The 27,439-nt window shown below is 39.5% G+C and overlaps 1 protein-coding gene across 1 annotated transcript in view; it reads left to right on the top strand.

The window, feature by feature from the left end:
• TENM4 (teneurin transmembrane protein 4) overlaps positions 1–27,439 on the top strand; it is a 387,133-nt gene that overhangs the window by 207,973 nt on the left and 151,721 nt on the right. The window contains exons 8-10 of the mRNA XM_058800438.1: positions 3,187–3,357; positions 8,140–8,354; positions 13,824–14,034. Coding sequence (XP_058656421.1) covers positions 3,187–3,357; positions 8,140–8,354; positions 13,824–14,034 — 597 coding nt within the window. The remainder of the gene's footprint in view (positions 1–3,186; positions 3,358–8,139; positions 8,355–13,823; positions 14,035–27,439) is intronic.

Genomic DNA, 27,439 nt, shown 5'->3' with positions numbered 1-27,439 from the left:
TTGCCCACAGAAGTTGTGGATGCCCCATCCCTGGAAGTGTTCAAGGCAAGGTTGAATGGGGCATTGAGCAACCTGGTCTAGTGGAAGGTGTTCCTGCCCATGTTAGTGGGGTTGAAACTAGGTGGTCTTTCAGGTCCCTTCCAACCCAAACCGTTCTGTGATTCTGTGACCTGTGTGATGATGAGATCAATGTACGCAGGAAGCTTTTTGCTTTAGACAAAATCTACTAGCAAAAGTCAAAAGTTAACATTAATACAAGTCTTTTAACTACTGTGTGATAACACAGTATCTATGTTACAGATAATTTGGTTGTGTTTTCTATTTTGGGAAGTTGTAAGACATTTTTCAAACATTGAGCACTGAATGATGACATGGAATGGTTGATCCACTTGCGCAAGTGGATGGATAATGTGCAGAAAAGCTGTAGCATCTTCCAGAGTGTCAGTTCTGTTGTTAAACTGAAGCAAGATGATCTCTTGTTAAGACATTTCCTCTCATGTCTTTTAAATTAATTTTAGTGCCTGTAAAAAATGCCCACTGCACCCAAAGCAATGTTGAGTTTTTCACTTTTATTTGCTTGCAGTAAATAATGATCTACAATAAAAAAATTCCTCCTAAGGAGAGAAGAAGCAGCAATAGCCTTTTGGGGAAACAGTGGCCTTGCAATGTGTTCCTAAAAATCTGTGTGGCACTAAGGCTGAGATGTCCAAAGGACAGGGGAAGTCAAATGGTGTTACAAAGAAAGCAAATGACTGGCTCAGTTCTCCCTAGATGAGGAATGCCCACTGTAAGCTCATGCAGGTCATTCTAACATGAAGATGTCTGAGAGATGGAGCTGATGTTAAGCACTTAGCACCAGCAGAATTTAGGCCTGACTGCTGTCTAGAAATGCCTGAGTTTGGAGGAGTGAAGAGTACAGTTTCCATTCTGCTTGGAACTACAAACATGCCTGTAGCTACAAAGATCCCATGTTAAACATAGGAAGTTGTGTGCTCAGAGCATCTAAGCCCTTGAGCTCTGTAACAGCTCTGTGGCGTCTGGGTAACACTCTGGCCCTTGGAAACGTCCGGCCTGGATGGAATTATAAGACAGCATCCAGTACTGAGCTTACAACAGAACTACTGGCAGACAGCTGCATGAAATGCCTCTTGGAGCTTGCAACCCTGTAAGCATACAGTAAGCTAAGTGAATTAACACAAAATTGCATTTTAATGCCCAAACAAGTGAATTGAGTTAGTCCTTTAATTTACTGTAGTTCTCCTTTTCTTTTCTGTGTACTAGAAAAAAGCAGATTCCTACCTGATGAGGTTTTGTGAGGTTAATAGCTATGAAGTGCCCAGGCACTCTGATGATGAGGGCTGTATAAACACAAAGATATTATGCAAGCACAGTGATGCCAAATGCTTAGTGCAGATTTCTTGTTCATGGTCTAATTTCATCTCTTCCCTTTCCTCCCTCTTCTCAATTTCTCTGCTGAGTATATATCCCTTTTAGATGAAAATACTTGTTCCTCTTCTTAAAATACCCTGGTTATATTACCAGTGGTGTTGGTGCCATTCCTTCTTGGTATATGTACCTGTATAAAAATGAGTGTTGAACAGGCCCTCAGGAGACATTCCTTTCTGTGCTTCCTTTCTGTATGGGAGTTTAAGGAGTGTATTTTCTTTCCTAATGGATAAAACTGTTAACAAACATAGTCTCCATTTACATGGTAAAAAAGAATTTTGCACTCATGTTTTGTGATGTTGTAGTTGTGCAAAGACAACCTTGTTTATGTTAGTAAATGATAGGTGACCTAATTGAGACTGAAGTGGAATAAATTGTGTATTTTGCTAAATTGCCTAAACATGCTGTCTTCAGAGAGCTACTCAGATTACTTTTCAGTTCTCTTGTAAAGATTGTTTCTGATGCACAGGTTTAAATAAACTAACCACTTGTCCCTGACAATGGTTGCCAATCTCAGGTGTATGTTTGTGAATAAAAGTAGAGTTATAGGCCATGGAAATGGTGTTTCTTTACTGGGTTTTTGTTTTGTTGGTTTTTTGTTTTGGGGGGGTTTTTTTAGTTTTGTTTGTTTGTTTGTTTATACTAAATGGCTGTGATGTTAGAGCCATTGTATAGTTTCTTGGAGAAATTATAGTGTAAAATATCAAGGCTTTCCCTTAAAAAAGAAATGTCATTCCAAATGTAGCAAATATCAGATCATTTAGCTGTGTAGAGCCTGAAGCTAAGCTGGATACTGATTGAGTATGAAATGTTTATGTTGGGGATGGAAGAACTGATATGGTAAGCCACAAGCCACATTCTTTTGCTTTATATTTGGAAGGGGCAAGTATTAGGTGTATAAGCATATGATTTCCATACTCCTCATACATGCATTTGTTTTTTAAGTAGTTTTTCTTTTTTCCTTAACTTTACTTGTCTTCATGTAATGCCTTGAAATAGACTCACGTGTGCCCTGGGTGACTTTGCACGGCCCAGAAACCTACAGAGAGCTTTGCCCTGCTATGACACAAATCTAAATGGTGATGCTTGTTTTCAGTTCTCAAGGATATGTCTTTGATATGAATAGAAGAGGCTGAGTTGTACGAAAGAATGCTCAGACATAGTTGCTCACATTTGTGATGCAGAGCACAAAGGCATGTGCACAAGATGGGTCTTGAATTGCCTGTTTTTACTTGGCCTTAACCAGAAAAAGCTGTCAGAGATGTCTGTAAAGGCTTCTGTGTATAATTGATGGGTAAAAAAAAAAGAGAACCTATATAATACACTTGTGAATATGGCAAAACAAACTGGAGTGCAGTTCCCTAGGATTTATTGGTATGTTAAGAAATAATACTCCTTGTATTTCTTATATTTGTGTTCACTTCATTGTCATCCCAGCCTTGGGAGCTTTGTGAAACACTGTGCCTGGTTATGCAGACCACGATTCAGGAGTGGTTCTGCTGGAAGAAGCAGAGTGGATTGTTACAGGTGATGTAAATCAAGTGTAAGTGGGTGGAAAGACCTAGGGAGCTGGTATGGTAGAAGCAGCAGGGGCTGTCTAATTACATTAATCCCATTCTTGTCCTAAAGCAATGACCACTAATAAGGCACTGGAGCGAGGGTTTAGAAAGAGAAAGTGCCCCTGTAGTTCTGCAACTCTCCCAAACAGAAAAAGATGACTTTTCTCATTGCTCACCACAGCCATGCACCTGTTTGGCCTAAACTGGCACCTGCAGCCGATGGAAGGGCAGATGTATGAGATCACGGAAGACACAGCCAGCAGTTGGCCAGTGCCAACGGACGTCTCCTTATATCCTTCAGGGGGCACAGGGTTAGAGTTACCTGACAGGAAAGGCAAAGGAGCCAGTGAAGGTATGGTTGGTGTGTGTCCATGTTGTGAGTCCTCTGTCTGCCTCTAAACTCCAGCCGTCCAATCTCATGTTCCATTACCCTCAGTGCTGCCATCAGCAGGTGCTTCTCCAGTCTTTCATGTCTAGAGCTAGTAGCTGTCAGTCCTGTTTCCATATGTTTCTAAGTTTCATACCCCTCTGATGTCCACTAATGCAATTAAACTGTGTGAAACCTTCTCCACACATTCAAGGCATTCTCACAGACTACAGAAGGCCAGCATGAAAACCCTGCCGCAAGTGGCTGTTTTCATGGAAAAACATTGTCTCTTGAAAATTAAATGATTCCTGGAGCACTGGATCAAGCTTTTTCTACAGAACTACAAAAATGTTTGAGTTGGAATATTTGTTGCCACTTAGCAATGTTTTGAGGACCAAAATACTTACTAAGAGCTATTACACTGTAAGTTTTGGCATTCCAGAGTTGAGCGTAGCTTTGCAAAAGTAGCCAGATAAAAAGCCTAGTCTCCATAAAGTATCATGGTGTTGATAGAAATTAGAAGCAGCTTATGGGTCCTCAATTCAGCAGCACCTTACTCAGCAGCTTTACATCACTGTGTTCTTTTTTTAGAGGCCCCACTGCTAAAAGTACTTGTAAGCTCTGCAAAGTCTTATCCCTCGCCAGACATAGCTGGAGAAATGAGAAATGCAAACTTTCAGAAAGCTTTTTTGTTTGCGCATTAAGCTTCTCTGTATATAATTATGAGATACCAGTAAGCTAATAGACTATTCTTGATAGTTCTTTTGGTAGAAGTTTTTTGCACAGATAAGATGTATGCTAGTGTTCTTGCAACTCACTAAACTCAAACATTTCCATATTGTTCCCTAGGCTTTGGCTGACAGCCTGTGTTTAGATGTTTAATTTAAATTAATTGTAGCGGTGTTTTCCTATAAGAGTTTTTCTGTCTTTATTAGTCCAAATCAAGGCCATAATTATGTGTGTTCCTTAAAATAGTGCATTTACTGGTAACTGATGGCTGCCATCAAGTTGCTACAAGGAAAAATCAGCTAAGCAGGTTATTCTCAGCAAACCTTACTAGACAGTACAGCAAGCTGCAGACAGCCCTGCTGTTGTACTCAAAAATACTTCACGACAGATCCTTTTCTTTTCCCCTCTAATTTGCCATATGGTTCATTTTTGAATCATCTAGCTTTGATCTGTCCATTTCCTTTTAAAAGTCAAAGTAAAATGTAGGTATTCAAAGCCGCCATCCAAGCGAAAGACCTCCACTTAATTTTATTTTAGCCACGTTTATATGTGACATGAGTAGAAGTTTTGATTGCTGCTCTGTTAAAAGAGAAATCTGGGAAGTAGCATAGTTGTGTCATGAGAAGACCCCTCAAGTTAGTGCTTTGTATAGATCTTAGGGAATCTGTAGGCTTTAGAGGAAAATACCATGTCCTGACTAAAAAGCACATCAGCACATCTTTGGTGCAGGAGTAATACTGTCCAGCCTTCAAATGCAGCTCTCTCCCCATCAGGTAACTGTGTAACTAATTCTGGGCTAGCAGTGCTGCAGGGCTTCTGTTCTAAACCAGAATGTCTGTGATTGAAATCTATATTAAAGAGAATTGAAATATATTTGAATGTCTTCTGAATCAGAATGAAATAGGCTAGAATGTGTTAGGAGCATCCTTAGTGCTGATCTGAATGAATCATTGCCAGTGTCTTGCCAGCTCTCAGTAACAGTCATCCTTTCTCATCTGTGGCTGTGCTCCAGAACAGCATTTACCTCTGTTAAGCCCAACCCCGTTTACCAAAGCCCTTAATCACATGCTTACATTTAAGCATGTAATTGACTGTGTTTGAAGTCAGAGCTGTGTGTGTTTTTAAGTGTTTTGATGGGTCATGGAACCATCCTGTGAGAAATACAGAGAGATTCAGCAAGGTCTGAAATGAAATAGTTCATTTTGATATAAAGAAATTAGGAAGAGTTGCTACGGTAACTAAAAAGTTCAAGGTAATGTGCAGAAAGAGCAAAGTAATTGACAGCCCAATTAAGAATTCAGACCTGAAGTTAATTTTAAGGAGTCAGGTATTCTGATTAAAAGCCAATTTCTGATTAGAAGCTGAAATGGCTTTTTTATTGTACTTTCTTCGTGAAGTATCCAGTCCACAGGGCCTGATCTTATTGTAGGCTGCAACTGGTGAAACAGAGAGGGATTTCAGGGACTGAATTCAGAAGAGAGCTTCTCCTTTGACTTCTCTATCAGGACAAGCTTCAACCTCTGGCAACATGACATAACAGCTCTTAGGATATGTGCTTTTCAGACATACAACTGTCCACCAAGAGGAGACATAAACTTTGTAATTGTGTGTACAAAAAATAATTTCTGTGAGACTGTCTTTTGTAATCACAGAAGCATTTTTGTTTGCATGAGCAAGTGCTGATCTCTACAGAATACACCCTGTGCTCATTTTCTCCAGGCTCTATCTTGCATAGCAACATCTGTCATATTAAATTCTCACCTTCCCTGATTCACTCTGATGTACAATCTTTATTAATGAACAATCATGGGGTATATCAAATACTTAAGGTTTTCATCTGAATATCTAAGAATCTATAAAACATGTCAGTGGTAATCAGAAAAAAATATATCCTTCATTTGAACCAGAACATGTGATGTCTTTAGCTCTTCTTTAATAGAATCCTCAATCTTTTCATCTTACAATAGTGCAGTAAGAAACTTTGCATGAAGACGTTGGAGCTGTTTCTCATAATCCTGGGAGTGTGAAAAGAAAATTTTAGTATGCGAAATAAATACTATCAATCCAGTTGATAAAGTAATTCCCTTCAAAATATAGCTGATTTATTTTCCTTGTACAATTATACTCTATTAGCCCAGAAGGATTCAGAAAGAATGCCCATTTACCTAAGTTGTTTCCTGTTATCTCCTTTATTATGTACATGGACTGAAAAAAGATAAAAGTCAGCAGATTTCCTGCCTGTACTTATTTGAGAATGATGAGCAAAGATAAATGGAGATCTTATAAAATTAAGAGTAGCTTTTTTTGTATGAACATACAGCCTTTGCATATATAAACCTTTTGTGCTGGTATGCATAGAACTTCTGCCTCAAGATAGCTCATGCAATCAAGTCCTGCTCCAGCAGTATCCTTAAGCAGTTGCTGACTTTAAATCAGGGTTTAGTGTTACTGGAGCCAAAAGTTCTGCAAGGAAAAATTCTCCATCCTTAATAGTTAATATGCATATACTTTCTATATTGATTTTCAGAGACAGCTAACAATTTACATCTGTTTCTGGAGAGTTTGTGTTGGGATGGTATATGGAGAAATTTAAGGCAATACTATATTTAACATTATGTAATCATAATGGAAATGTCATTTGAAATAATAAAATGCAGTGTTCTACCAGTCCCATTTTCAATATGGCAAGTAAATTCTGAGACTATTTGACATAAATTCTTGATAGATGGGAAAGGATTTTTTTTCCCCCATCCTCAAATGTAGGTACTGGAAGAAAAAAAATATTCATAATGTGATTTTCGTACAAAAGAATGTATGTAGTGAGAAGTTCCCTTCTCATTTTGTTACAGTTGTTTGCTCTGTGAAATGCAGAGTAGTGTGTGCTGTAATGGCATGGAGATAAGAAACAAATTTATTTGCATTTCCTAAATTAATAATTAGTCCTTGTTGGTGACATGTTGCTCTCTTTGCTAAAGCCAGAGTCTTTCAGGTGATGCTACTGCATGCTTTTCCACTAGAAGTGTCCTTAATAAAGGCTGTTTGCGAAGCAGTTGCCTTCTTCATCATCCCTGTGTTCTGTGCCCAAAGCTGTGGCCACTGGTTATAGCACAGGCTAAAAAGGGAACATTCTGACACCTGATTTTTCATTCTGCCCCTCATTCTCTAATCTTCCTTTGGGTCCAGATTTTTTGAAGCAGCCATCTGCTTTGGGAGCTATAACTGCATAAATTTCCAACCTGAAATTCCTCAGGACTGTTTTTAGGGGTGCCAAGCTCCCTGCTGACTCCCTTGGACATTATGGCATGTCCTGATCCCATTTGAATACCCAGGCTCTCCAGCTTGGTAGTTTTAGAAACAGATGCCTCCATTTGTCTTCTGAAAGAAAATGGATAATAATAGCATATTTTACAGATTATATTGAAACCCAATTAAAACCTCTAGTGGTTCTTAAAAGATACTACTCAAGTGCAGGGTATTGTCTCCCTTTTGTATCTCAGTCCTTTTTTTTATTTGCCTTTTTTTTACTATTTCAAATACTGTTACCACTGTCAAGGATTAATTTAATGGAGAAACATTTTCCTTTCCTCACTTAGGCATCATTCATGCTGCTGTTCCCCACCCCACCATTCCACTCTGTGGTACATCTATCTCATTCTCACTACACTTCTCTTTACTAATTTAATGATGACTTCTCCATTCCTAAACTTCTATTAATGTAGGATATAATGTCAGATGATTTATTCTTGTCTTTGGAATGTAATTACACACTCTGTGATGTTACAGTTTAAACAAAAGGCCATTTTTCTCCAGGTTGCTCTTCCCATGCTCATGTTTTCAAACAAAACAGTTATTGAAGCCAGAAATAATCCTGACGGGTTTTTTTCCCATAATTGTATGGATTGGCTAGACAAAGTACTTTGAAGACTTCAGGACACTAATAGACTATTTCTCAAGATCAGTGTCAGAGATACCAGTATGATTAGATTACTTTCAGGATCTAAAGACTAATTCAAGAATTTTGTTCCTGTGTTTTGGCAGGAAAGCCCAGTAGTTTCTTTCCAGACGACAGTTTTATAGACTCCGGAGAAATTGATGTAGGCAGACGAGCCACACAGAAGATCCCTCCTGGTATCTTTTGGAGATCTCAGGTGTTCATCGACCACCCAGTGCATCTGAAATTCAATGTGTCTTTAGGAAAGGCTGCTCTTGTTGGCATCTATGGCAGAAAAGGACTCCCACCATCACACACACAGGTAATGGGACCTTATTTCCTTAATTAAATTTTGTTTCACTTACTAAATTATGTTGACTCAAATTGATGTTTTTATGATGCATTATTTCATTTATTTCTTTCAAGAGTTTGTTGCATGCTTGCAAGATGCCCAAGGTCATTTATCTGGAGAACGTGAATCAAGAGATAATTGAAAAAAATTTACACAAATTAATCTGGTAGGCTGTAGGCAGGGGAAGAGCAGGCAGTTGCCTGAGGCAGCAGGCTGCCAGAGGAGAAGAGTTTTGTGAGGCTGGTGGCCACTGAGGGTACCAGCTGGTTGCTCCAAACAGCAGAAGATACCACCTTCTCCATCCAGTGCTTTGCACAAAGGCAGCCACACTCAAACTGCATCCAAAGGAATCTTCTCTTAAGCAGATTCATATACATCAGGTCTGTCTCTCTTCCAGTCACTGCCTTTCCTGTCTCATGGTAAGGGCAGCAAGACCCCAGTTGGCCACCATTATGTGAGCAAGATTCACTTCTGTCTTCCATGTCAGAATGCCTTGAGCAACCCTTCACATGATGTATGCTATCTGCTTAGACTGAGGTTGTCAGGGCCCAGTAGTGTATAAGAAAAGAAAACCAGTTTTTTACAGAAAGCCACCAACTTAGGCAGAAATTAAGATCCAAGTTATTATTCTGTAGGACTAAAATGAAAGCAGATGTTTTTTTTAATACACCTTGATAAAAAAAATATCAAAAAATCACTTTGTGAGAAAAGGTCTTAGTAACCATCTCCCTAAGTAAGGAATTTATACTTTTTTTTCTCTCCTTTCTGTTTCAGCTTCTAAGCTGCTTTTACCCAGATTGATTAATACATTAGGGCATAATACACTGGCAGTGCAAAGTGTCTTACTCCCACTTGCATCAGCAGGTTATCAAAGAATTAGCAGGTTTATGGTAGTGTGTCTTGCCCTTGCTCTCTACTATTAGCTGAAAATACTAGAGATTTATAGAAATATGACACCTTTTTTTGGTTTTGAACAAACAAATATGTTTATTATGATCTCTGTGGATAATGTGGTATTTTATACATATTAACACACCTCCCACTTATTTCTGTTAAAGAGATGTCATAAGTCTATGCTTCTCTATGTACTTTTCTGCAAAATTAAAATATATCAGTAGGGTCAACACATCATAATTCCAGTGCCACAGAAATGGTGTTACTCCCCTTTTCTAATCAGTCTCTTTTCACAGGGAGATTCAAACATTTATAATTTTAAAATCCTGTGTTAGTTTAAAAAAAAACTCAAGTCATGATTGCATAGTACTACCTTTAGATCAGAACTCTGTACTCATTTTATTTTATTATCATCTTAAATTTTGTTATGGAACAGAAGTTATTACACAGATAAGTTCAATTGTTTAAGTAAAAAACCTAAAGTTTAACAAATAAATCTCACTTTTTCCACGGAGTGCAGTCATTGGTTTCCCATGTGATCATAATTCCTGCAAGCAGATGTGCTCAAGTGTTGGCTCCATTGTCCATGAGGCCAGAGGTCCTGCCAGGAGCCTGTTCCAGCACAGGCTTGGGATGGGGTCACAGCCTTCCTTCAGGCATCCACTTGCTCCTGCACGGGTCTTCTCGCCAGGTTGCTTGCAGGGGGATCTCTGCTCCCCTTTGGAGCTCCACAGGCTGCAGGGGCACAGCTGCCTCAGCATGGTCTGTGCCACAGGCTGCTGGGGAATCTCAGCTCCAGCACCTGGAGCACCTCCTGCTTCTCCTTCTGCACTCACCTTGTGTCTGTATAATTGGTCTCACTCCCCTCTTCTTTAGATGCAGTTACTTCTGTGCAATATTTTTTTTTGCCTTCCTAAATATGTTATCAAGGAGGTGACAATTGCTAGCATCACTGAGGGGCTCAGCCTTGGCCAGTGGCAGATCTGTCTTGGAGCTGGCTGGCATTGGCTCTGTCAGACGCAGGGAGAACTTCCAGCAGCTTCTCAAAGCAGCCACCCCTGCAGCCCCCCCTGCTACCAAAACCTGGCCATGCAAACCCAATGCAAGGCTCAAAGTCATGGCTATCCATGCTTAAATAAACTAGTCCAAATTCTCTTTGGGAAACATTCTCTGGCTGTGGTGATTGTTTTCTATTTTAGATTGCCAACAACTATGGTCACTAATAAGTAGGAAGAAAATGTAAGTGCCAAATTTCTATAGTCTTAGAAATAGATCATGCAGAAGCCTGTAATAGTTTACTATTGACAAAAGGCATTTCTTCTCATTCTTCTCAACAAATCATAATAAGTTACACAATTTTGTTATGGTCTATTAGATTTAATCTTCCTAGATCAAATATTTTTTAAAACTCATTTTAATAAATCATGCATTTTAGGGATAGGTCATCACTGCTTGCGGAGGGTTTTTTTCCATTTGTACAGTTTGAATTGATTAATATGGTACTTTATCAATTATTTCCTTTCTAGCAGTAACTAATTGCGTATTACAAATCTTTGAATGTATTAAAATGCAATAAAGCCCAATCCATTTGTGGGTCAGTTAGTATTTACAACTAGTAACTAGTAGCTTGGCGAAATTCATCAACATGTGCAGCAGCATCTTGCTAATATTTATTAAAAAAACCTTTTGTTTTTGGCAGAAAGCCCCAAGTATAACCCAGACTGAAGTAGAACAGCAGCAGCTCACTGTACCTGAGTGCCTTGAAATTGTTTTCATCTCACTACATCTAATATATAGCAGGGAGTGGATGCTTGTAAGCACAATCCACAGGATATTTCTTAGATGCCTGCTTTACAATGAGGCAGGTTGCATCCTAGAAGTGTCTCTTTGCTTGCAATCCAGTGATTCTAGAAAACTAATTCAAGCTGCCATGGAGATGGCAGCACTCGGTGAAGTGAACTTTACCTATGGTTTCTTGAATTCTATTTTAAAAGTCGAGTCAAGCTGTTCCATCCTGCTCCAAAATGAATGTGAAAATACTTTGGGTTTTCTCTTACTGGTTTTACATTCTCCAGTTCACTTGTTCCTTACTCAAACTCAAGCTCTGTTGAGACATTCCCAGCACCCAGACACCACAATGATGTCCTCTGTCACTGTCCTGCTCAGCTGTGTCAGACATGGTCACACTGAGACCTGAGGAGGCATCAACCTAGGCAGGAGTTTATGCTCAGAGTCGCTACACAGACCTGGATCCCAAAGTGTCTTTCAAACCAACCACTTGCCAGTATCCTCTTAAATCCTTCTGTTTTCATAGAATCATAGAATATGCTGAGTAGGAAGTGACCTATGGGGATCATTGAGTCCAACTCCTGGCCTTGCACAGGAGACCCCAAGATGTGCCTGAGAGCATTGTCCAAACACTTCTGTGACAGCTTCCCTGAGGAGCCTGTTCAGTGTTCAGCCACACTATGAGTGAAAAAACTTTTCCTGATATCCAGCCTTAATCTCTCCTGACTCAGCTTCAGGCAGCTTCCTCAATTCCTGTCCCTGGTCACCACAGGCAAGTAAGAGATCAGTGTCTGCCCCTGCACTTGCCCTCAGTGAGGCAGTTGCAAACTGGGATGAGGTTTGCCCTCAGTCTCCTGTTCTGCAGGCTGAACAGACCAATGACCTCAGCCACTCCTCATGCAGCTTCCCCTCCAGAGCTTCACCATCCTCATGGCCCTCCTTTGGACACTGTCTAAGAGCTCAGTGCTTTTCTTATATTGTGGCACCAAAAACAGACCCCAGGACTCGAGGTGGGGCTGCCCCAGTGCAGAGCAGAGTGGGACAATCTCCTCCCTTGCCCAGCTGGCAGTGCTGTGCCTGATGTCCCCCAGGGCACAGTTGAAACAGAAAGGCGCATTTTTAATTGCGATTGTTTAGAATTTGTACTTGCTTGTATTGTTAGATTTTAGATTGTATATTTTTATAACTTTTATATATATATGTGTCATATTTTTCCTAAACTGAAACTCTGTCTCTAGCAAAGCTAACTTGTATAGACCCCCAAAAGGAATGACCTTTGCAGTGTGTCAGCTTTTACATTCTCAAAAAGACATTTCAGCACCAAATTTGTGATACAGCCGAAAGAAAATAGAAGTTAAAGCAAGGATCAAAAATAATTTCCTCTAAATAAATGATAAAAAATACATAATTAAAATAATCTAGGGATGAATTTTGTCATTTTTTATGCGAGCTATGTCATACATAGCTTATTGCTCAAAATATTCTTGGAAATAAACACTTCTTTTTTTAACTTAGTAGCCTAACTTTTTTTTTAACATTTCCTACATAGGAAAGAACATGTCATCAAGTCCTTATCTTGGTTGACTTTGAAGACCATACCAGACAACTTAATAACAAGCACCCAAATTTTGCTACAGTAAAGTGAAAGGGGATAAGCAGCCTAAATATTGATGGCACAGTCAACTAACACTCAGCAGCCATTCAGTGCAGCAACATTTATGGATTCAGAAATAGGTGGTGTTGTTTCTTTCTGCCTGTTTTTCTTCTTCCTTCCAAAAAAAACTCACAAACTTACCTGATCAGCTCAATGAGAGAGGCAAAACCAAGTGAAGTCAGGGAATAGAAAAGCTAAATAGTGCCTCAACTGTTGGATTCTGCTTGCAAGGTGTCCTGGTCATCTAAACACATGATACAAGTCAGATTAGATAAGGTTCATTTAACATTTGTGATGTCTGATAGGCTTATATCTGCCTCATCCCATTAGTATAATACCAGACAAAATATAATTATTTTGGAAAATCAGTGGAAGGTTATTTAAATAGGGGACTAAAGGGAGTTGCAATACTAGTATTAACACAAAGCAGTTGTTCAGTTAAAGTTACCTTTGCAAAAAGTAAATGTATCCTTTTGAAGAAAATACCTAGAGCCATTCCTTAAATGAGACTTTTCTATATTATCTCTTTTCCATCTTCAATTTTTTATGATCTTTTAACCACCTTTCCTTTAACCACTTTTTCCACTTTTTTGTTTTAAGATAAAATCCTTGTTGGCTAAGCAAAATACTTCTGCAAAACCTCTACCAGAGTTCACTTTAAAATATTTTTTATTTTTCCCTTGGTGACCCCTAGCAACTCTGGCAAACAACCCAATTGGGCTAGATATATTTTTCTGTCTTATTTTCCATATTAGCCAAGACATAAAAAAGATAACAAATAAGCTGCTTAGTGTCATATTTACAGTGCAGTTAAGGCATGATCTCACGATTTCCTGCCTATATTTCTACAGAATGAGAACATATCAGTAAGGCAAATATGCTGCAAGTCACCTTCTAAACAAAGATGATTTCAAGATTTATATAATTACAGGAAAATATGTTCAAATACTAGCTATTTCCAAAATGGTTACTTGCAGGTAGTCCAGGAAAGTACTTGAGTTACCAGAGCAAATCCTGTTTATGATGCTTCTCCAGACCCAGAATGAGAGATTAAGCTTGAGGATACCTGATAAACACACAAACATCACTCCCTCTTGTTTCAGTTTGACTTTGTCGAGCTCCTTGATGGAAGACGTCTGCTGACCCAGGAGGCGAGAAGCTTGGAAGGACCTCAGCGGCAGCACAGAACTTTTGTGCCCTTGGCCAGCCACGAGACAGGATTTATCCAGTATTTAGATTCAGGAATATGGCATTTAGCCTTCTACAATGATGGCAAGGAATCGGAAGTGGTTTCTTTCCTTACTACTGCTATTGGTAAGGATTTCCTCTATTATTCCTAAACTCCTAAGTACGCCTTGGGGCCAGGTATTAACACACGTACTCGGATTGCATGATGGCTTTGTGTGGTTTTGGAGAAAATGTTTGGAGGGGATTGTATGTAGCAATATGCTGAACACTGTTAGACCCTAAATGTTGAGTAAGTATTTTGTAGGTCTTTTAAGTAACTATAATCATAACGAGATTCTGCACAGTGTCAAACATGGATTACAAGCTGGAAAATCCGTGCTTTATTTTCTTACTTTGATTTTCCTTTTATTTAGTTGGCTTTTGTTGGTTTTTCTTGATTTTTTGTTTGTTTGATAAGGTGTTTTCTCTTTCTCTAGCAGAGGTGTAGGAGTGATTGAAGAACAGAGAGTAGCACCATTCCCCAGATCTGTGTGACAGACAGTTCTGCCATTGAACACCATCAAAATCACTCAAGCTGGAGTTCAGGCAGAGTACTGGGGTTAAAACTCCAAAAAAGGGCACTGTAAGCCTTGGTAGTAGCAACCACAGAAACAGGAATCCCTGTTTCTCCTTGCTAACAGAAGGAAGCTGAGATTGCTTAAGAAGAACAAATTAACTAGATAGGTCTTCTGATTTCTCTGGCAGTAAAATGCCCTGTCAGTTCAGCTCACAGGTATGGATTTGCTGCTGTCCAAGAAGGAAAAGATGCTGCCAGTGGGTGCCTGACAGCACACTGAGTATTCTTCTTCCACCCTGTAAATATCTAAATCTGTTTCCGATTCAGTAATATTTAATTTTAAATTTGTTTGACCTGCTTAAACTGTTGATATACCAAAATTCATTTGGTTGTAATTTAAAGATTAGTCCATAAAACTAGCACTCGGCTTTCTTCTGACCGCAGTGTTTAATGGACTTTTTTTCTTTGCAGAAAAAAGCACACTCATTCCAAAGCTGCCATTAATCCCTCTCCCAACAGAGGCATTGGTGTTGAGTCTCAGCTGTCTGCAATAGTTACCTAAGAGCTAGGGGCTGTAATTTGTCTTGGCAGGTTAATTAAAAAGTTTAGGTCTTACTAAAGCAAAGTCATTAACATCCCAATATTCTATTTTAGCACTAAAGTTTATCTAATGCAGAAATGGAAACTGCTGTAATACTGTGTTTTAAATTTAAAACCTGGGAATGTGATGTTCTGTCTTGTTTGCAGCTGAGCAAACTAGCGGTAGTTACTTCTAGAAGTATGTTCGCTTAGGAAATTGAAGTCTTACTTTATAGAATGCAGATTTACTTCCATTTAGTTTACTTTAGTAATTTGATTTTTTACTTACAACAACTACAGAAGCTTAAGACATTCTTCTGAAGGCAGCTTTTTCTCCTTGTTGAAGAATGTATTGAGTTCAAAATTTCCCATCACAGGAAAGAAATCAGTAAGGCTCTTAGAGCAGAAAACACATTTAAAGCACTGTCACTATTGTTCTTGTTTTCAAAGTGATGCTTAAGTGTTCTAGCCAGACTTTTCTCTTGGCCTCATTGCACTAATATAGGGAAAAACAAGGAGATAAAAAAAAAAAGAAAAGAAGCATTCTTAATTTGCCTTTGAGCATCAAGGGAATGGTGAGGGTGAGAAGCATGTCAGATTGTCTTCAAGGCAATCTTATTTTTTTTGGTTTTGCTCTGCTGTACCTCCATGACTGCATGATAAACAGAGCAGTCCATGGTATGGAGCCCATGATATATTTGATATATCCCCTGCTGACCTTGAATCATTCAGGGTTTTTGTGATTCAGAAACAAGGAAGTTTTCTTTTGCTACACAGGTGGGAATCACTTTATCCACTGGCAGCTGTACATCAACACAAAGCTGTAGTGTAAAAAACCTGTTTAAGTACAAGCTATGAATTTTGAAACAGACTTAAGTAAAAATTTTAGGTAGGAAAATGTAGCTTATTGGCTAGAATCTGTCCAGAAAAGTGCAACATTTGTATAAGTACCATAAAAATCACTGTAATAGCCTTAACAAGGTGGTACCTTTCTCCTCCATCTAGTTTTCAACAGGTTGTTTGAAAAAAAAATAAATAAGCAGTCAGGTGTTTTGTGTAACTCTAATGCTTCAGAGCCTTTCTAGTGTATTCATGAAGTCTGGCAAGACATGGCTGCTAGATTGTAAGTACATAAATACTGTGGTACTGTAGTGTTACTATTTTTTTTCACTGCCCAAGTAAAGAGAATAAGGTAACCTGACAGTGCTTATGAACCAGTGTGTAAAGTTGCAACACAAAACAAATAAGTCACACATGATGGGAGCCTTAGATCTGTCTGTGCAGGGTAAGGAACCTTCAAAGGAGTTGTGTTGACTGTCAGAGGCAAGCTGCCATTTCATTTGATTCCTGTGGCAAGACCACCTAAAATATCTCCCTTTATTATTCCACTAACATAGGGTTTACAGTAAGAGCAAGTTTTAAAAGTATAGCTGCGATGCAGGAAGAAGTAGGATCCAGTGATCTGAGAAGCAGACCAGCAGCCTAGAACTCCTGAATTCTGATTGATGTGTTAATTCCTCCCCAGCCTAGGCTCATGCTTCAGCTGCTCACTGTGTAAAACTGAGGAGAGTGACATTTCTCTGGAGATGCTGTGAGGATGATAGAACTGCTGGGAAAATGAATGAAGCATTAATTAATAATCACAGATAGCAGTAGAAAGCACAAAATTGATAATGGTGATCGTAATGATAAGTTCATAAAGTCAAACTGTGCAGTCATTGCTTCAGGCAAACATCCCCTGCGAGTGACGACTCACCAAAATAAATGGCAATAGCTTTTACTTCAGCAATAAACATGTTGGATGGAAAGACTGCTGATTTTCCAAGTCTTATCTGCTATGTTTCAACAGACCGAGCAGTTCAGAGCCAGCAAATCATTGCGGGCTCTGTATGACAGTATCAACTGCAATTACTGTGCAGTGCTTGCCTGGAATGATTTGGCTTCCATTATTCTAGTGAAAACTGAAGAAAAATTGAAAAAGGCATCTGTATTCCCAGTTTGATAACGCACAGTTAATTTCATAAATTGTGAGGCTGTCCATTATACAGCTTTGGAATGTGATAAAGCCATAACTAAATCCACTCAGGAACGTTAGCATAGATTTTGAGGGCGGGAGATGGCAACTTGGCCTGTTTTCTAAATGGGTGTGGAATCATCCTCACTGAAGGGCTAGGTGTTTTCAAAATGTGTGCCTGCTACATGCACTGAATGTAAACCTGGGGAGAATACAGCCTTGTAATGCCTGTCAGAGCTTATACTTCTGAATAATACAGGAAATCCAGGTGGAGGGAAAAATATCCTGGAAAAGTTTTCTGCCTTTAACAGCGTTTTTATATCCCATTCTTCCAAATTACAATTCATCACATTATAAAGGAATGGACGGTCAAGGTCTTCCAATAATAAATTAACCTTTTTGTAAATTACATTGTTGGCACTTTCTGAAATTCCTAATAGAAACACTTCTTTGAGAAGCACCTTGTGGCTTCACAATCTGCCACGATCTGCCTGATAGTAGTAATTTATTTAGAGCAATCTTGTCTAGTGAAGCAAAACAGTAGGCTGAGGAATCAGCTGGAATCAGCACATCTGTGACAGATTTTGGCCAAAAGTCTGCTCAGTAGAAGCAAGAAACATCTGAGAACCTGAAAAGAGCATCTGTGGAGTCAAAGTGTCTTCCAGCAGCTGTTACTGCTGAGCTCAGGCAGTCTCAACTGTGCAGGGCCATTGAGAAATCAAAAGGAAAAGCAAAATCAATTGTCTGTGAGAGGAGAGCATTGCTGTTTACCAGCTTGTCACCCAGCAAGCGACAAGAAACACATGTAGAACACTCGAGGTAGGATGCAAGGTTTTATCTCATTCTTATCTTCTACATGAGACAATGCTCAAGTTAAGAAAAGGACCATTCTTTCTGCTCCCTCTGCCATCTGTAAAAAAACCCTGCTGTAAGTAGTTTCCTCCACTGAAGTGCAAGATGAACTCCAGTGTGATTTATAAGGGGCTACCAGCACATCCAGCACCTGGTAATAGACACCAAAAGGCACGTGCCCTTCCTGCAACAGCCCAGAATGTAACCTACCCCATGCAGTCCCTAGGACAGCACTTCACACTCAGGAATGGAGAGTGTGAGCAGAGGAACACTTCATAATAGGACTGAGCTCAAAGGAGAAATTGCAGGGCACAGAAACAAGCATGGGACTGGGAAACCTCCTTGTGTGAGAGGTGGCAAGAATGGCTTCCTTAGCACTGTGTGAAAGTGCCTTTGTGTTTAGCTTATTCTTAGCAAAGGGAAAAGCAAGTATCTGAGTGGCTTGGATTTGCTTCCATTGCTTTTGCTGCTTATGTTTAAGCTAACTTAAACTCTAGCAATTTCCACTTCAGAGAGGGATACAGAAGTGTGATCTACTTAAAGTCTCAAAGCCATTTCTGTTATTTACACTTGCTTTGCTAATGTCTGGAAAAGTCTTAATTGGTTTCATGTAAATATTGAGGAGTCAGGATACTGTGCAGAGTAACATGGGATGTGATCTGTTCTGGCTTGCACAGTGCTTTTAGCTTTTTAATGCCACAGTTACTCGACTTAAAAGTCCCCATGTACTATTAGATCTTCAGGACTCCGAAGGAGGAGAGGTGGTTTTAATGTCCCAGCTACCCTTTTCTGAACTTCTCCTTAGGCTAAAGAGGCTGAAAGTTCAGCAAGTACTTTGCTGAATCAGAACTCCTTAACTGCTAATGAGACTCCAGCTGCTCCGTGGAAGAGCTCAGTTCTCACCTATTGCAGAAGTATGGTCATTTTAGCCCTTCTGTTTCAGAGAGGGACATGGAGCACTTCCACCCTGTGGTAACCCTCTGCAGATAATTAGTTAGTAACCCATTCCTGCCCACACTCACAGCTCTTTTTTTTCTCTGCATAGAAAAAAAAAATACAGCAATATGAGAACTGTGCCAGGAAGGAAAATCACCTAATTTTTGATGTTATTGATCTCTGTGCTACAAAAAATAGCAGAGCTTTGCAGGCTCTGTAAATAGTTGTTTCGACTTTGGCTCTGTATGCCCCCCTACAAGCAGATGTCTGATGCTGTGTCAGATGGGTGATGCTTTTTTTGATTACTCTCTTGCTGCTGCCAACCCTTTTTTTGATATTTTGTTTCCTCCTTTCTGCTCTTACCTAGCTTCTCTGAGTGTGGCCAAGCTCATAGGTTTCAGGTAGTCTTTAGAAAAGATACAGTCACTCAATTCATGTAGAAAGCAAAAAAATGCATTTATGAGTCCCTGCCAGGCTGTGCTAAGTTTTTCTTTCCTTGTGTATTTGATCTCATGAATGACATTTTGTTGACAGGTCTGCTTGACTGAAAATGCTTATCCTCAGAGCAGGTTCAGGTTATGCTGCAGCACTGCAAAGTGTCTTCCTTTAAACATCCAGCTGGCCACAGAATGTGGGGGGTCCTCTGTGAGAATTGAACTTATCCATACAGAAGATTGGCATAAGACAGGAGCCAAATCCAGCCCAGTCGGATAGGTTCAGTATCACAGGGCGGGACAGAACTGTGGGGTGAACTCCCTCTGCCTGAGCTTTGTGAGCTGCAGGAATTCTCCACTCCAAGCAGGTGTTATGGTGTGCCTGGTGAAATTTCACTTTCATCCAGCCCATGTGCAAATCTAGTCTGTTCTCTCTATAGGGCTTAATAAAAAACAAGCATGGGCTGAGCCTGGATTTGGAACTAGAAAGAGGGCTGTGCAGAAGTGAAACTTTCCACATTAGCTTGCACTCCTTATATCCAGAATTTGTTTGCTATTCTCAGTAAAACAGTGATGGTGATTTTGGATAGATAGTGACACAGCCCTTAAAACTTTAGCAGCTGGAAGTCAACAACAGCTTTATCAGTGCACCCTTAATCTTTTCATGTTTTTCCTCAAAACTGATGAACAGCCTTATTTCCCAGTGAAGTGAGCCAAGAGGGTGAGCATGTTCCAGTGTTGGAGTTTATCTCTGTGTCTGCCTTTTCAGACAACTCCTACCAGATCAAACATTCCTCCTGGTACTTAAATCCCTTTCAGCTTCAGTCAGTAATGTTTGTACGTGATCCTATGGTACACTGCTCCCTAAATGTTAACTGCAGCTTTCTACCTGCTGCTGCTAAGATCAACAGCACTTCCAAGGAACCGGAAGTCAGACCAATTGTTTCAAATCTAGATGTTACTTGTAATGACCTTTTTTCTCTCTGCAAGTGTCTGAAACAATTCTTGCATAATAACCTTCTTCCCAAGCCATAATGGCAGGCAAAATTATTATTTCAGGATTTTGCTATTGAAGACGTAAGGCATCTCTAATAAAGAGGAAATTAGGACATGTCTCAAAGATAATTAAATAATAAGAAGCCTTTAAAGGTCAAATGCTTGGCTGTGAAAACTTCCATGGCCTCTCTGTGTAGAGTGTATCTCTTCACTGATGATCAGTGAATAAAAACAAGCAGTAGAAAATTAAAATATGTAAAGCTAGCTTAGTTTTAAAGCAGAGATGTGGTAATGTATTTAATGTTATATTTGAACTTTTTCTTTAACTTTTTATTTTGATTTCTATATGTACACACCTCTTTCAATACGTCTTACAAGTGATAACTTGAGTGGAGAAAACAGAAAAATGGACAGGTACTTTCATTTATATTGTTGTATAAAAGAAATTAGGCCAGGATGGATGCCAGTAAGTATTCATCTCAGTAGAAGTTAGATGTCTGAGTGTCTTTAATGTTCCAGATTTTGTCTGGTTTTAATCATGCTTTAAAGTGGTAGAAAAATGAAGGTAGATTTGTCATTTTGAAAAGCTTTGCCTACATCTGTACTTAAATGGACTGGTAGCATTGAACTTGCATGTCCATGTGCTGCTTTCAGTCAGGCAAGTTCTCTTGATCTGACAGAGCTTGTACAAAAGGTTTATTGATTGGGGGAATTACTTTAGTTTTAGGGTCAAGAAAAGGTTTATTTATTGCTGAAGTATATGCCTTCTTTTCTTTCTTTCTTTCTTTCTTTCTTTCTTTCTTTCTTTCTTTCTTTCTTTCTTTCTTTCTTTCTTTCTTTCTTTCTTTTATTCCTTTCTCTTATTTCTTTCTCTTATTTCTTTCTTTCTGTTATTTCAGTCCCTGTGTTTTTCTGTTCACTTTTTTTCAGAAGAGCATAATTCTGCCTTAATAACATGGCATGTAAGTGCTGTCTGAGGGGTTCTGGAGAAATGTGTAAAACGGTGCATATGGTTTTTGTTTTTACACTTTTGTATATAGCTCTTCCCACGCGGCCCAGACTGCGGGCTAATGTAAGCACAGCTTGTTTTATTCCTGTGTCGTATTACTGAGCTGCTAAAGCAGCTTTGTGCATGCTTTTCTTTCCATGAATGCTCCCTGCTAAAACACAGAAATAAGATTGTGGGAGTTACTTGTCCGCTTTGGCAAATAAAAAGAAAACTCTTTCTGTGCTTGAACAACAGACACTTCAAAGTCTCACTTTTCCAAAGGCTGTATTCACGTGTACATACTTGCATTCAAGACCACAAAAAAACAGAAGCCAACAACATCAGCACCTCAGGAGTCACTGGACCAATCTTCATTTTGCATGGGGGCCGAGCAGATGAGAGGGACATGGTCTGTGCAGTCACTCCTGGCATATGTTGACTTTTTAAATAATAACAGTTGGTCTGTATATTAGATGTGTGACTGCTTTCTTTTGCTGAGTGCTACAACAGTCTCAGAAAAAGTGCCATAAATTATCTTAAACTGATTTCTAGACATCTTGCCAGAGGCCCTGAGAAGGAGCAAGGTTTGACCACATACGTGCAGCAAGTCTGCAAGGGCCAGGAACAGAGCCATAAGAACTGCTTTTTGTTTGCCTCTGACAGAAGACCACCAGAACAGAAGAGTTCAATGCAGCTGCCACAGATGCCCCAGAGAACTGGGGGCATCCCTGCAGGGGGGCAAGGCTGACAAAGAACCTGGAGGGGAGTCAGGCTCTTGTGTAGCAGTGGCTGCAGGTCAGGCATCCTGCTTGGGAGCATGTCCCTGGCACCAGGCACTTAGATAACTGAACCTCACATATCAGTTTATCCAGCCAGTGCATCCTTAGTTATCAGCTGGATATATTAACTAAAGACTTGGAGTAAAATGAATTTTTATTTGTTTTATGCATCCAAAATTACAACATTGCCGAGGTTTCATGGCATTTGTTTGACCAAAAGAGATTACATTTGTAGTTCTCTGTGTGTGTATGCAAGAATGGTTTGGGTTTTTTCCTCCTGTAATACACCAACTTAAAACATCATTTAAAATGAAACTCAAGGCCAGATTTAGCCTTGCCCTGAGCTATGACAGCAGAAAATGTAATGTACTGAACGTGAAGTAACTTCCCTCTTGCTAGTGCAGCTCCAGAAGTTGAACCCTGAAGGCTGAATAATTGTTGTTTCCTGTATTAGTTTGTAACAATTTATGAGAGTGTGAAGGAACAAAAAAAAATTCTATGCAATCCCCTGGAGAAATAGGTGATATGAGAGTTTCATCTACTGGAGTGGAATTCAGATTTAAAAATATTCTAACTGCAAAAAAAGGAATCTAAGAAGAAAATAACTGTTCACAGTGTGTCTTTCTAGATCTCCACAGCCATGTCACAGTTACGTTACAAGTATGGATTAAGGTCTTATTCAGTCCAACAGCTACTCTTTGTTTAAAATAATTCACTGAATTTTTTTTCCTAGCTAACTTCCAACCTGTAATCACATTTCAAGTGCTTTGGAACAGAGGGTGTTTTCAGATGGTCAGTGTATGTTTCCTTAAGAACTGTATTTCAAGACCCTTTTGTGCTTTTAGCATTGCTCACGTTGTAAGAAAACAGTGTTCCCTGTTTGGCCCTATGGACAGCACAAATACATTAGCAGGATTTCCTGAAAGTTGGTGAAGTCAAGGGAGATTTTACCATCAAGTTAAATGGTCATATACATCGACCAATGCCCAAGTGCTTTTGAAATCCCATTACGCTTTATGCTTTCAGCCATCTGAGAGCTTCAGATTATAAGGCATTCTGCCCTGGAAAGATTTCTTCTTAATAAGGAAGCAGTAAGAGAAAGGAATGAATCAGGGAGATAAAGATAAAGCTCTCTCTCAAAGGGCAGCCCAAATTCAGACCAAATGTTGCAAAGGTTTCTGAAATAATCAGGCTTGTTCTCTTCTTTATTTACTCCCCAACTGTTCCCTCTTGGTCCCTCTTTCTATAGAACAGAAGTTCAAAATAAGACAGAAAAAATCTGACTTTTTAGTATTTCCAGCTGAGACTGAAGTCAAATGTGCTTGAAATAGTGTGAGAAAGACTGATATGATTGTGGTGAGAGCCATTTGAGTACCTGGATATACATCTCAAACCTGGCCTAAAAAACAAAGTATAGACAGCTCAAGGGAAAATATGCTCACATGTTGTACTGTGAAATTTGGCAAAATCAGCAGCTCTTGGTTTCAATAAGCGACCTAACTGCCCCTGAGCACCAAACCTTCTGTGCTTCACCATCACCTTGTAAAATGGCCCAGCCTGCAGAGTCACTTCTGGCAGGGGCAGGTGTCTCTTGTCAGTACCCTCATGGAGATGGGGGTGTATCTGCACTTGCAAATTGCTTTTTTAAAACGTTCTTGCAGAAAAAAGAGGAGGGAGAATAACATTCAATTCATTATTGTGGTTATGTCCTCTCTCACTTTCCAGATTCAGGAGCGATTTAAAGAGCTGTTCAAAAGACTGCCTGCTTGTTGCCCTTTTCCTAATTTAGCATCCTTATACCTGCATGTGAAGATTAGAGTTCCACTGGGATGTGAGAGCAAAACAGGGTTATATGCATGGGTCCTTAATTAAAACAGACCTCCCAGCCTTAGGAAAAAGAAAATAAAATACAAATCTGGCACAACATCAACCAGCATTAGTAGTATCAGCATCATGCTAGTGCCCTACAGAAGAGGAAACTGTGAAAGAGCACTCGAAAATAATGACTGAGTTTCCATGATGATGTCAAGACTTTCACATATCAGGCTGCCAGGTGTGGAATACTTGAGCTAGAAGTATAAATGCTGTACAAAATAAAAATGAAGCAGAAAATTTGAAATCTCAGCAGGTGATGATGTACTGTAAGAAGGAATCAGTCCTTTAAAGCTTCATCTAGGGAAGGAAAAGGAGGAGCAAGAGAATATCAGACCCAGCATTTCCACATTTCCTTTGTTTCCAGGGTATTTTCTTTCTACTTACCTTTGTTTTCCTTTTTTTTTTTTTTTTCCTTTTTTTTTGGCTCATAGTGTCAAATCTGATGCTTGAAGATATCTGAAACCTGTTTTATCCCCTCTCACCTCCACGTCTGCCTTGGCATTGTTATCACAATTACAAGGGCAGTAACAGTTCTCTAGGCTGAGAATCCAGCCTCTCCTGCAGTGAAACTCAATTGAGTAGCATCATTTCTTTTAAAAATAAACAAGACTGCAAGCTCTGCAACTGGGAAGTAAATTAAATGTGTTCACAGAGCTTCAGAATCCTCTTTGCCTTTCATGTTATACCGCTTGACTTCCTATTAAAATTATTGCTAACGTAGTCAGGGCAGTGACAAGGAGCATTTTTGTGAAAGAGAGATATTATTGCAATGAATTTCTAGGTGTCAGTTTTATCCTGGACAAGCAGATCTAGGAAAAATAGCGTGTGGCTTTCTAAGGTTGCTCTAGTGCAGCAGCAAAGAGTAAGGTGAAATAATGCGGTGTCCCTTCACTCTCCCAAGCAATATGATTCAGTGTACAGTGAGAGGAATGCTGGGCACTCCTCATGGCCCTTTTGTACTGTTGTGGCTGACAGAGGATTTCAAGGTCAAATACAAACCATGAAGTCTCTCTGCTTGCTGCCTTGCTCCCTGTGCCCTCCCTCCCTCCCAGCAAAATGTTTTTGTTAGCCAGGGGAACACAAATAGGCAGAAAATAGATCAGTGGACAGCTAGGAACAATACATTTCTGTGTGACAATAAATGTATGTATTTGTTTGATACAGTAAACAATTCTATTCTAATTATTTTATTTACCTCCTTTTTTAGTTTACTTGCTATTTTTGAATTAATCCATCTTTGTATAGAGATAGTCAACATTTATTAGGAAAGGATAAAAACCTTTTATTGTACCAATTAGTATGTATGCAATATCTTCCTGGGCTGGTAGATGAGTAGCTGTGGCAATTTATTTTAGGCTGAGCAGCTACATATATCTTCTCACCAGAACTGAACAAAAGATTTTGAGGCCATTTCTTATGTAGTGGTGGAGTAGACTACTAGTTGAAGGGACCAGACAGGATACTTAAAAAAACCCTGCTCTTTTCTTTGCATCTCATTTCTAATATGGAATATTCTCACTGGTACAAGTTTTTTGTATTCCTTGAACCTTGATTCCTGAACTGAGATTAGCATTGATTCATTAAGGTCTAATTGTCATGCTCTAGTGCTGTTCATACATGTTTCTGACACCAAACACTGCCATCTCCAAAGTATCTTTTTGAGATTATCAAATGAAACAGTTACATTTTAATTCATACAGCCACATAGCACTGAATGGCATTTAATCAGTTCTTAGAAAGCAGTCCTGGTGCTTATTAACTCCCCGAAAGCTACTGCCTTCAGTTGCCAGCTAGATAACTATTTTTTCTTTGCCAATAGATAGTTGCCTCTAAATACCTAGGGAATGATGATGCTTGGTGGCAAGTGCAGGCTATAAAATATTTATCTTTAACACACAATTGTATTACTGCAGCCTCTAATAGGATTTGGTGTCAGGCAAACATCTGCCTTGGCCTCTGGCCCAAAGATAGGGAAACAAGCTATTAAGTTGGATGTTGCATAGTAAATAAATAAGGCAGAAATACTGTTAAAGTAGCTGTACTGCTGACCAGCAAACTTGGTGAGTATATAAAAAAGAAGTCTAGAAATTTGTCTAGCTTCTTAATATGTTTATTGTGTTGCATCTGGATAAAGGTAATTCATGTCGGTAGTTGTGAGCCAGGCTGACAGATCTTTATAGAGTTCACCACAGTAGAATTGGCTTTCATGGGGCTTTTTGTCAGCAGCAAAGTGGTCCCCTGAGCAGACCATTAGCCTGGGAGCTTTGTCGCTGTCACATGAGTCAGTTTATAATGCGAAGCAAATGCTGTGTTGTATTTGTGTCCGTGCCTCAGATTAACAACATTAAAAAAATGGGAATGGTAACAGTTAGCAATTTCATATTGAACTTGATAATACCCTTAAACAAAAGATAGTGTAGTGTGAAGTCTTACTGTGGGTATGGCTGGATCATGCCAGTTTATGGCTTCTCTCAGAGTGAAGGGTGATTACAGTAGGAAAACTAGCAATGGGACAAAGGTTTCAGCCAAGTTTCCCTCAAAATCTGCCAGCTGTGAGTTTACTTGTACTGAAAAACATCCCCTGAAAGAAATGGCAAAAATAGCGGATCAATGTTATTTTTTGCAATATATTGAATTATAGCTGCTGAGGATACTTAGAGAATTTTTTTTTGTTTCTTTCTTTGTTTGCTTTGATATTTAAAGCTCATGAGCAGAAAGGACCTTAAAGAGTACTTCAGAAGAGTTTTGCTCTTGAAGAAGTCTAGGCTTTTGCACTTAATGGATGTTTTCCCTTTCTTATTTTTATGAATCCAGAAAGTGTTTTGTACATCCTCCTTTTCCTGTCTGGGGTAGGCTGTCCTAGAGTAGGGAGTACCTGCTCTGTCAGACAGGGCATTTCCATACCATTCTCCAAAATGACAGTGTGGATCTGAAGACCAAGTGTCTCTTTATGTCATTTAGACTTTCTGTCAGAGAAGTATGAGGATATTTATAATGGAGAACTGAGAAGATGCCCAGAGGGCTTGAGCACCTCTCCTATGGAGACAGGCTAAGGGAGTTGGGGCTGCTCAGCCTGGAGAAGAGACAGTGTCAAGGAGACCTTAGAGGTCTTCCAGTACCTAAAGGGGCTACAAAAGAGCTGGAGAGGGGCTTTTTATAAGGGCACGGAGTGATACGACAAGGAGGAATGGCTTTAAACTGACAAGTAGGCAGGTTTGGGTTAGATATTAGGAAGAAATTCCTCACTGTGTGATGAGGCAATGACACAGGCTGCCCAGAGAAACTGTGGTTGACAAATCCCTGGAGGTGTTCAAGGCCAGTTTGGATGGGCTGTGGAGCAACTTGGTCTAGTGGAAGGTGTCTCTGCTCATGACAGGGTGATTGGAACTGGGTGGTCTTTAAGGTCCTTTCCAATCAAAACCATCCAGTGATTCTGTGACTCCATTAAATGACTTGCTTTTTCAGTTGCTAATTAGATTGTGAAGCTGTCAGAGCACTTAATTCCGTAGGCAAGTTTCTGCA

Source organism: Ammospiza caudacuta, chromosome 2, assembly GCF_027887145.1.
Source record: "Ammospiza caudacuta isolate bAmmCau1 chromosome 2, bAmmCau1.pri, whole genome shotgun sequence".
Classification (NCBI taxonomy): Eukaryota; Metazoa; Chordata; class Aves; order Passeriformes; family Passerellidae; genus Ammospiza; species Ammospiza caudacuta.
This window is presented reverse-complemented; position numbering and strand designations above follow the sequence as displayed.